Source organism: Halyomorpha halys, unplaced genomic scaffold, assembly GCF_000696795.3.
Source record: "Halyomorpha halys isolate HHAL.00 unplaced genomic scaffold, Hhal_1.1 Scaffold816.1, whole genome shotgun sequence".
In the NCBI taxonomy this organism is placed as follows: Eukaryota; Metazoa; Arthropoda; class Insecta; order Hemiptera; family Pentatomidae; genus Halyomorpha; species Halyomorpha halys.
This window is the reverse complement of record NW_027115406.1, coordinates 410,429-422,615: the sequence shown is the minus strand read 5'-3', so window position 1 is coordinate 422,615 and position 12,187 is coordinate 410,429. Positions and strand designations below refer to the sequence as shown.

The 12,187-nt window shown below is 29.0% G+C and overlaps 1 protein-coding gene across 2 annotated transcripts in view; it reads right to left on the bottom strand.

Annotated features, from left to right (window-relative positions):
• Positions 1-12,187, bottom strand: part of Tbc1d8-9 (TBC1 domain family member 8/9) — a 56,759-nt gene that overhangs the window by 31,766 nt on the left and 12,806 nt on the right. For both annotated transcript variants that reach the window (XM_014429713.3, XM_014429715.3), the window contains exons 10-18: positions 12,128-12,156; positions 9,568-9,792; positions 9,266-9,469; positions 6,958-7,216; positions 5,160-5,232; positions 4,889-5,044; positions 3,385-3,570; positions 1,816-1,871; positions 1,362-1,491 (exon numbers count right to left, since the gene is read on the bottom strand). In XM_014429713.3, coding sequence (XP_014285199.1) covers positions 1,362-1,491; positions 1,816-1,871; positions 3,385-3,570; positions 4,889-5,044; positions 5,160-5,232; positions 6,958-7,216; positions 9,266-9,469; positions 9,568-9,792; positions 12,128-12,156 — 1,318 coding nt within the window. The remainder of the gene's footprint in view (positions 1-1,361; positions 1,492-1,815; positions 1,872-3,384; positions 3,571-4,888; positions 5,045-5,159; positions 5,233-6,957; positions 7,217-9,265; positions 9,470-9,567; positions 9,793-12,127; positions 12,157-12,187) is intronic.

Below are 12,187 nucleotides of genomic sequence, written 5' to 3'. Positions count from 1 at the left end.
TCACAATTTCCCCATGGGCGTTTGTGAGGCTCGTTAGCCAATGGGTGGCACTTTAAAATATATATAATATGATTATTTATATTGTTTTAATTTAAAATTTATATTGTTTTAATTTAAAATTTATATAATGTGATTATTTAAATTGTTTTAATTTAAAATTTAAATTGTTTTAATTTAAAATTTATATAATGTGATTATTTATATTGTTTTATCCTCTGACTATATCAATAGGCTTAAAAAAAAAACTGTGGTTCACTAGTTATAAGTATGCTGTGTATAAAGCAACCCAATGAAGTTGGCCAGCACAACATTTTTAATATAGTGTTTTTCTCACTCATACTGTTTTTAATAATATTTTTCTTTATATATAATTAAATAGCTTGTTTGCGACAGGTTTGTTTATTTGTTATAACAAAAATATCCATATCATTTCACATTTTTTATTATCTCGTAACTCCTACATTTCAGCCATTCCAGTCATTTCTGGAGTATCTATCAATTTATTTTCAACATCACAGCTAACATTGATTATCACACTGTTGCAGGCTATTATGCCTTTGTCAAATCTGATCATTAGTCAATAATCAACTATTATCACAGTTTCACTTATTATAATTATTCAGTTTATATTATTTATTACACTATACTATCACTTTATCAACAATACTGATAAAATCTAACAGTTTAAAGTAGCAGTTTGATAACCAATAATAGCTGTGATATTGTAAATAAGTTGATAGATCCTTAAGAATGGTGGGAATGGTCGAAACTTAGAAGTTACAAGAAAATAAAAAGTGCGAGACTACATGGATACTTTTGGTATAACTAACACTTTCCTTATTTTAACATCGTTGTTACCTTGTTAGTACTTAGCCTCAAAGAAGGCCTGAAATTCAGATTGAAATGTCAGCACAATAAAATAAGTACTTCATATTAGCATTCTTCACTCCTGAACGCACTCCCTGACCACTTTCTCCTCATAAAAAATTCAAAGATAATCTGTATTATTATTTTTCATTCATCTTTATTTCTAGGACCAAACCTTAGAAATTAAACTATATTATTTATTTCTATTGGTCCCTTTAGTACTCTCCGAAATGATATTTTGGTTCTAGTAGTTAAAATGGCAAATGCTGTTTAGTGAAGTTATAGATTCATAGTTATAGATTTCCTTAACAAAATTTACATAATAGAAGCTCATCAATACAAAAATACCTATGAGTATTAATAATTTGTAAAACAGAAAAAAATATATCTATAAATAAATGAAGCACTAATAGCCAAAAAGAAAAACTATAAATCTTTAACTTTTTAATAATTTTAGAATTTAAAAAGCAAGCCAAAGATGTAAAAGTGATTACCCTAAACAATCTTGCGGCAAGATCATCAGCCTTCTCACCTTTACCCCAAGGCGAAATTCCACAGAATAAATATCGAAACAGTTCAAAATCTATACTATATGCTTCATAAGGTGGGCGAGAGGGGTCATACCTGAAATAATATAAAAGAAAAAGGAATAGATACAGCTAATAAGATTTATAAAAAACACAAACAATGTGTAGCAAATAGAATAATAAAATCAGCTTTCAGTAAGTTAAAAACAATTTGAATAATAGAGGTTAAGTTAGTTTAGGATATTTTTGTATTAAGTTAATTTTATTCAAGATACTAAGACTTGAATAGTTAAGACACAAATGTATTTCTTCGGGATTAATGGTCAAATATACTTTTGTCTCACTATAGACCAGACAATAAAAATGTATCTTCAATATTAAGTGACATCATGGTAATAGTATCTAGGATAAATATCCATACCTTTCAGCAGGTGTCCTCCTAGAGATTAGTTCTTCTTTTATAAATGCAACAAAGTCCTAAACAAAAAATTAATTATTAAGTACTTTGAATTGTGAAATATGAAGATGGTCAGGGGTGTGGTAAAAAAGGAATAAAAATATTGAAACTAGGGGGTATTCATGATGTGTTAAATGTAAAATGTTTTACCATGTTAAATTTTATAAGTATAGGATTGTGAGCAGCCCTATTTAAAGTCATGTCAAATTTTAAATGCATAAGAGCTACTAGCGGATTTTCTGAGCAACTTATTTTAAAATCTTTCCTTCCAAAACTTCATGTTATTGTTTAAGTCTGAATTTTGATTTAAGTAATTTATTACATGTTAAAAGTGGAAGCTGTTATGTTTGGCCACTGAGTGCCTTGTTGATCTTCTAACTTAGGAGGAAAAGAATAAAGATGAGCTGATTGACAACTGTCATTACATTATTATTATTGTCATCCAATGCTTTATTATTTTTATAAACATCCAAAACAATACTAACACAATCAAAACACTAACTACGAGTAATTAACCTAACAGGACAACAAATAAAACAGTGATGAGCTCAGCTAGTCTGATGCAAGACGTCATTCCCCACTTAACAGACCTAGTACTAGACTCTCAACCATGTTAAATGTTATATTGTTTTTAACATGATAAAAGAAGGAAATATTTCCCCATTTAACATAAGTTTTTTCCATTTAACATGTTAAACTAAAGATCAGTAATACCCCTTATATTGTTTTCATAGAATGATCTTAACTGTATTATCAATCTATATATCCAATTTTATTTTAATTAATTAATTAATCATATATTCAATAATTTTATTTATGTTTATGTTTCCTATATTCTACAATGATTATAGTTATTATTAACATCATACTTTCCAACAATGATTGTATTTTAATATCTTTTTCTTTTAATTCACTTATATGTAACCACTTTATGTCATCTCTCCCCACTTAATGTCCATCCCACATCCACCTTTGCTCATTCTATTGGTGTCTCTTAACATGGCAGGTGGGTGGTTCTCATTCGTTGGTAATTTAGTATTATTATTATATTTTTTAATTTTATTTATTTATTTTTCTTGACTTTTATTTATTTTTTTACTCTATGTTAAAACTGACCTTGAACTGATAGTTGTAAGCAAAATTACACAGACTTTGTTTCCATAGCAACCTAAAGGTATTGACTACCAAATTTCAAAAGAAAAAAATTGTAACATTGACAAAAGAATAACAAAACAAACATAACACTATCTACTTGTCCAAAACAAAATTGCTTTCTCAAAATTACTCGCCAACCCTATAACTTCCTAAGAAATGATTTAAATCATATAATATTTATTCTTGTATCATTTATATTTGAAACAATTAACCATAGTCTTAAATAAAATATTAATTTAAAAACAAAATTATGTCATTTATGATCAATTCGTGATAGCCATAGAAAAAACAAATTCTCCTTTTTCAACATTAATGAAACCATTCCAAGGTGATCTTAATATAATAGAACAATGCACATGAAAAATGAAAACTACATACCGTCAGTTCATCAGGTTTAAAGCATCCATCGGACTGAATACTACGAACGATATTCCTTCCAAGTTCATCCTCCAGTCCTTGAACGACCCTCAGTCTATGTTTCATTCTCAGTCTTTCGATCCCACCAGTTGTTATTGATCCATATTTCGAATAGGCATCGTATAGAAGGTTTTGAATTGAAATAGTCTGAAAATAACAAAATTGTAAACAATAAATTTCATGTAAATAGATATCTATTTAAGAGTAAAAATCATACAAAATAAAAGATTTGTATTTTAGCTTTGTTAAAAGTAAAACATTAAATAGTGTAATTAGTTGAAATGAAACCTGGGAAAACACAGAAAAACATCATCTGTGCTACCTCAATCTGGATTTCCCTACTCACATCCATTCCTAAAGGCTTTTCTTCCTTATTTACACATCAATTATTTCTTCACCTCCTCAGCTATCAATCTACTTCACATTCGTAATAATAAATCAAGACCTAAATTATTTTTTTATTTATACGTTTTACTTTATTCTATTATTTTTTCAATATCTTATTGTTAATTATTTTATAGTTATTTTGATATGAGTATTTTTAAAATATCAATGATTCTTTATAAATAATCTTTTCACTTCCTTGAGACTGGTTATTATTGTTTAAATAAAATTAAATGTATTCAAATAACCAAAGTCTCAAAACAATCTTCATTTCCTTAAAAGTCCAACGTTTCGGCTCATTCGGCCATCTTCAAGGACAATCTTAAACACCAATTTAAAGTCACATAAACCTTGCAATCATATCAACTTTATGATAGAAATGTTATTATAATAGGAAAGTGTAATAGTGTTAAATTGATTACAATTGCAAGTTTTAATATTAATGAAAGTGACAAAATAGGCTAATTTTGACTGAAACTGGTGAACTGAGCAGAATAGCCGATAAAACATTTTTTAAATATTTTATCAGAGTGAAATTGATTTTTAAGATTGTCATTGAAGATGGTCGAATTGGACGAAACATTGGAGTTTTAAGGAAATAAAGAATGTTTTGAGACTTTTGTAATTTCGATACATTTAATTTTATTTAAATAAATTCAATGATTCTTTTATTTTAAATTTAATTTTTTATATTGGTATTTTATTATTAATCCATTATATGCTTAGTAAATTGGCATTAAAATGTACAGTGTAATTATTCTTAAGATATTAAGTATCACAAAATAAAATTACTTTCCATTTCATTTCAAACATTAGAAAAAACTTAATATAAATATTTAAACCCTCAACAAAATTTACATTAATATTTTATGGATAATTTATTATATATTTTATCACATCACGATTTGCATCCTTGTACTGTTTTAGCTACAAAGACGTCTAATACTACCAGTACTTTCCATTTGAGGTTACTTATGCATGGCCTTATCAATCTTACAAGTTTCCTTAGGATACGCAGCCGATGGGAACCCCGACAAAGAAATATAATAAGCAAAGAAATATTTAAAATAATATACTATACCCTGTCAATGGGTTCTCCATCCTTGATTATTTCCTGTTTTGTCAACTGCTCATTATAAACTCCGGACAGATATCCACTAAGCACTTGCATCGCCTCTCCATCATCATTACATTTCAATAACTTCTCTTGATTCACTTTTAGGACAGTTAAGGCTACCTAGGCAATTGTAAAATAAAATGAAATAAGTAAAAATATGATGAATCTTAGCTCAGGGATTTTATTCATGAAAACTAGTAATAAAATAAATATATAATACCATAAGTTTACTTACTTGGAATATCACTTTAGCTCCATCATAAAAGAAACAATCAACAATGTACACAGCACTTGAATAGGGCATTACGCTGCAAAAAGAGAAAGAAAAGAAAATCATATATTATAATCTATTAGAAGGGCTTAGGGCACGAATATGATAAGGCAAATAGTACAAGAGCCCAAGAGGAGAAAAAAGTTGGTTATTTCACACCAATTTTGTACCACTTTAATGAAAACTATTTATCATTACCAGTCAAAATTTATGAGTCTGTCTAGTATAGCTAGGAATGGTGATAGAAAATGGCAGCTGTTTCAGAATATTAAAAAAAATTAATTACTCTTTCGGAGCTCCATATCCATACCATTAGACGTACAGATATCTGCCAGCGCTTAGATGAAAGCTAGTTTAATGTACTATAATGTAGTTTATCTTTTTAGGAGTAATAGTTATCATGATATTGCTAAAATAAATTGATTTATAGTTGTTTGGAAAAATTTCATAAGCGAAATTCAGATTCATATGAAAATATCACAAAAAGTACTACCCCTATGAAGATAAACGTTATAAACTATCTTTAATTTGATAGCTGGTAGACATCTGTATCTCCAATGGTTCCTGAGACAAAGTTTATCATAAATCCAAAATTTTTGTAATTTATTTTGAAAATATCATTAAAACTACCACTCCTACAAATATAAATGTAAACAATTTCTTAATAACACATTAAACTAGCTTTAATTTGAGTGCTAATAGACATCTGTACGCCACATAGTTTCTGAGATAAAGATTTTCAACAATAAACCCAATATTTTCAACAAAATAGGATTATACCCATTCATGTTCCATTAAAGTTATATGAAAATTGATATTTCATTGATACAACCTAATAACAAGTTAAAAACAAATAAATAACCAAGTAAGAAAGTATTCCATCAAAATTCAGTTAAATCACTTGGTGAATATGTTACAAAAGTATGTGCTGAGATGACAAGAATACTACGTGCAAAAACTCAATCTATACAACAGTAAGTTCATTCCATATTTAACTACAACATAGAATGATTTTAATAAAGATATATATTACAAAATACTGTCAGAACTAATAAATACTATTAAATGCACATTTAGAGATGGATTAATATGTATACGGATTATGTATATATATTTATTTAATTTTTATAAAAGGAAGATGGTCAAAGTGCAGTAAAAAAAAAAAATCAAAAAATAAATAGTAATAAAACTATTTATTGTGAGTCAACGTTTTGTCCAACTTTGCAGGACTTCATCAGGGCTAAAAATAAATACAAACAACTAAAATAATGTAACAAAGTAAGAGAATGGATAACATGAAATAAAAATAGGCTAAATATGATTTAAAATATATGAAAATTAATATTAAAATGCACAAAGTAACCAAATTTGTAGTAAATAAATTAAATAATTAAACAAAATAAATTAATTAATCAATTAAAAACAAATACATTTAATTTAATAAATCAAAATAAATACGTTTATTCATTTTTATATAAATTTTTACATATTTTAAATCATATTTAGCCAAACCTTAGTTTATTTTTATTTCATGTTATCTATTCTCTTACTGTGTTACATTATTTTAGTCGTTTGTATCTTTTTTTAGCCCTGATGAAGCTCTTGAAAGTGGAGCGAAATGTTGGCTCAATACCGCACCCAGACCATCTTCCTTTTATACATTACACACAGTCAATCAAAAATCTTCCATTATTTAATTTTTGTTTGTTTTTTCTATTGATTAAAAAAAAAATAAATTAATTAAGGGAAATTAAAATATTACCTTAAAAATATTGTAAGAAACCAAGAAAGTGAAATCATCTTTATCATTCCTAAATGTTGAAGTGCTGAATGCAAATGGGGAAGGTGTTCAGAAACTAAATCATCAAGGACTTCTTGGTCAATACGAGCTCCAACTACCTTTGTGTTGTAGTAATCGGGGAGAAGGCTTTCACAGAGGCAGGCCAAGAGCCAGAATGCTTCTTCCTCACCGCAGAATATTAATAGAACAGAGCTCACAATATTCATAGCTTGGCAGTAACCTTAAAAAAAAAATTAAATTGGATTATTAAATAATTATAAATCTTGAACATATAAGTTATTAACATCTTGACCATGGTTCACAAAACATAATTGTCAAGCTGTGGTGGCTTGGGAACATATATGACGATAAACTATCGTCAATTTTCTTAGGTTTCGTGAGTAATGGGGAGAGCTTCTTCCCCTCACTATCACCTTCGATTGTCCCGAAACACGTTTAGTACTGTACGAGCTTCCACCAGCTATGATCATTCTGAGTTCTGCTGCCTTTAAGGATTTTTACACTCCTTCAATTTTTCTTTTTATAATCAAATTTATTTATTTCATTTTTTGAAGTATATTAATTTATTTACTTATGTATTATTTTGAAAAAGGATGAATTAACAAGAGAATTTAGAAGGCTACACAACGCTGAATTGAGGGAACTATACTTGGTAAATATAATTCAGGTTACAGCATTGCGGCATTTAAGATAATTTAAGTGAAAGGCTCGTATTAAGGTCGTAGGGCTTAGTATCAAGTAGATCCCTAAAATGTTAATAAACACTGAATTGATGGGTAAACCTCTGAGGGGTAAATCAAAACTGATTAAGTAGATTGTGGTTTGGAGGGGCATGGCTGGAAAGATGTACGTAGATGACGATTGGTGATTCACTTAGCCTTTATTATTATGTATTATTTCATTTTCCACACTTCCAATAAAATTTTATACATGTTCACAAGGTTTTTTAAATTATTTACATTGTTTTGGATTATTTCATGTTGTATAAATGTTTTATAGAAAATGTGGCAATATACAATAAATTTCCAGTGTCCTTATTTAGCAATTCAGTTAATGGTTGACAAAACATAACTGTCAACTGGCTTGGGAACATATATGACGATAAGCTATCGTCAATTTTCTTAGGTTTCATTGTTCTAACTTTCGTGAGTAATGGGGAGAGCTCCTTCACCTCACTATCACCTTCAACTGTCCCGAAACACGTTAAGTACTGTACTAGCTTCCACCAGCTATGATTTTTTAAAATTTTTTAAAAATTATTTACATTGTTTTGGATTATTTCACATTGTCTAAATGTGTTTTAGAAAATGTGGCAATATACAATCAATTTCCAGTGTCCTTAATTAGTAATTCAGTTTAAAAAAAAAACATAAAAACATTCATGTGTCAGCTGATTGCATACATAGATTCAGTGGCATAGGTGGGTGACAACAATGTTTCATCATGAGTAAAAAGCATGTATTTAAACTTTATCTGGCTTAATATTACATTATATATATCATGTAATGCTCATTTAATTCAAAAGAAAAGAAAATATCAACATAAAAAATTGTGTTTTTCAGTAGTTGTCAAGAGGAGCCTCGGTGGTCAAGGTGCTAAGTGACAGACTAATTATTATACATAAACTCCTCATTGGTCTTCCATAGTTTGATAAGCACTAATCACTAATGACAGTTTGAAAAAGACTATTTCAATGGTCAAATCACACTCACGTGCATGTCGAAAATCCATTACAATTCAACATTATAAATATTAAAAATAATGATGTGAAATCGAAGAAATTTCAAGATGCAAGGCATTTCACAAACTTTACAAAAATTGCTTACACTTGTGCATAAAGTGAATTTAAAATAGATATTTGATTCCAAAGGAATAAAAAATCTTAAAAAACCAAAATAAAAATTATAATAAAATATTTTCTCCAAAAACGATAAATTAATTTTAAAATTTCTTTTAATAGACTTTGGAATGATTGATTTTTTTTTTCGTAACTGGTGTCGTTACCCCATGTTAGAACCACCTCTTTGAGACATTTCACTAATGCACAGTGATATATCACCAAATCATTCTTAAAATACATGTAGGACAATCTTTGTCTTCAAGATACAAACCTAGCTTACACATTAAAAGACTTTAGAAAAAAAATGGACAATGATTGGATTAGCAAAAAATAGTAAACTACTTTAATGAATGTTACTTAAAATAGTCCTAAGAGTAAATGATTTCAGACTTAACAATTTCAAGTACAAAACAAAAAAATGTAACAAACCTATCTGAGGGTTTCGTTCAGCATATGCAGTGAGAACCCTTCTAAGTGCACTGATACCGATATCAGTCTGAAAAGCAGGATGTTCAGGCAAAGAACGATGTAAATCTCTTTCAATTTCATCATTAGCAGTACAACTTCTACCAATGCCAAGCTTTACAAGCCTCCTGTATTCATTAGGATTTGATACTAACATATTCCAGGCACCTAAATAGAAAGAATTTAAAGTTATCATGAATTAAAATAGTCCAACATTAAGCATTATTATTTGACAGAACCCAACTTATTTTTGTATCATTAATTACCTGAAAAGCTGAGCCAAAGTTCTCGCCTCATAGGATCGGGAACGCCATCTAATATTAATTTCATCATTTCACTTGTCCTGTACATTGAGACACCCCTACCATACTCAGCAAAATGCAACTCCCACTGTTTTATTCGAACCTCTTCCTGAGCAGCTACTTCCTTGACTAGATCCTTTTTGAAGAGAAGGCGCATCGGTGGTTGTAAATTCCATTCTTCATCAGCACCTTTCATAGAACGCCTTTTAAATAACAATTTAATTTCTAAATATTTCGTAGTATAAAAAAATTTATGCAACCAATGGAGTGATAATTAAATTTTTTTTTTCCAAAGCCATCCACTGAAGACTTAAACAGCTCCAGAGTGGAATGTCAAGATTTACTTTCCTATACCTCCATAAAATAAATATTGACAGACCCAGGTGGGATTTGAACCCAAAACATCCTGAACTAAGCATTTTAGAACCTTCGCTCTAACGCACTCAGATATTACATCTTCTAAATTTCATTTTACTAATTATCAGGTACTAAAAAGTTACAAAGTGACATAACTAATGAATCATTTTTGTTAAAGCTTTTAGTCATATGTTTTACTTTCACAAAGGAATACAGAAAATCAACTCCATACAAAATTTTTCCATACAGGATTTTTCAATTTACTTTAAGGGCACGCATTTTTTTATTAGTATAATCTTTATTACTAAGTTGTTCTCAACTGGTAGTCCGTGAGAGCTTTGGGAGAGGGCTGCGGCAGGATCCAGCAACACATATTTTGAGAGGATTTATAATTAGAATTATTTTATTGTTCACCTTTCCTGATGTTTTAAGTTTTAGTTGAAAGGTTTACATAGAAAATGTCCCAAAATGAACTTTTAAGCAACCTAATTCTCAAATATTTTCCTGAGAGAACTCTCTTTTTGACCTAAGTTGGGAGAGAAGTAGAACGCACATGGTCCAATTACTTGAACTTGTACCACATTATAACTGCATACTTCTACGCATTAGAAACCACTGACATAGACCCATATTACTTCAATCTTAAATTAATTATACAACTTTTTAAGTATCCATCCATTCTCAAAACCTAAATTCATTATCTAATTAAATCCTTAAGTTATATTCAAATAAAACAAAATAAATGGTTAGCAACAGAAATGGCAAAAATTTAGGTGATATAGATATTGGAGAAAATACATTTGGAAAGGAGAGAACTTTAAGATTTTCTCTCTACAGTAACTAGAAAAAAAAAATCATTAGGAAATAAGTCGAGATGGAAGGCGGGAAATGCTTGTTCCTTTTTTATATTTCGAAATGGCTTAGATAAAGCCTTCTTTTCAGAAATTTAAAAATTAGAATTTACAAAACTATTATCCTTCCCACTATTCTATAAAGATGTGAAATATGACCTCTTAGATTAAGGGAAGAACAGTGCCTAGGGTTTATGAAAACAAAGCATTGCATAAAATATTTGGACTGAAAAAGGATGAGTTAACAGAAGAATTAAGAAGGCTACACAATTCCGAATAGGGAGAACTTTATCTAGTAAATATAATTCAGGTGATAACATTGTGGTGAAAACAGTACGTGTGTAAGGTTGTAGATCTTAACAATGAATGGATCACTAAAATGTTATAATAATTGGCGGGTAAAGGTCCAAAAGGTAGGTGGGACGATTGCATCAAAACTGATCTTATGGATCTCGGTTTGGGCAGGCATCATTGTGTAGATATGAGTAGAACAACAATTTGTATCGACGGTATCGACAACAAACCTGTGGGTTTTTTTAAGCTATTATTAGTATTATAATTATAATTAAATCCATAATTAGTTTCTAAATCGAGAGGACACAAAACCAAAGATGGACAAAAATTAGCAATAGCTGAAATTGCCATGGATACTGAAACTGCCAACATGATACTATTATTATCACAACATGGTTCTACTACATCATTAGCCTAAAAATAGGACAACTCAAACAAGAATAGGAAAATTTTCAGAAATACTTAGGAAATATATAAGTCTAATTAATATATAAAGATAATAAATGTAGGTCTTAAGAATAAGCAGATGCCCGAAACTTTGAACAGTTTAATTGAAGATTGAGGTAATAAGGGTATATCAATAGAAAAGTGACCTTTCTTGACTACAGATTATTGTCATCCATTCTACCACGGCTTGATTGTAGTCTTCAACCACGGTAAAAGTCTTAATAGTTCTACTACCTTTTTTTTACTAGTGGATTATCCACATATTTCATTTATACAAGGTAATATATGTCACTTGATTACACAGATAAACAGGAGTTGAATGAATATTAACTTAAAGTAGAGAATGAGGGTTATAAGGAACACAAATAGGATTAAAAAAAATCTTTAAATTTTTTAAAAAGAACAGACACAAATTACTCAAATAATATTAGTATGCAACTGCTTGATATGATTCTTATCATACAGGACTTTTTCTGGGGGTTTCACTGATTTTTTTGAAGGTTTATGTATACTGGTTTGAAACAAAAAAATAAATGTACATTAAGTAATGTAATCATAGCTGAGGTACAACATACCTTTCTTATCATGGGGAGTGTCTCTATGCCTAAAAAAAAAAAGTATAGATTAAAAATTTG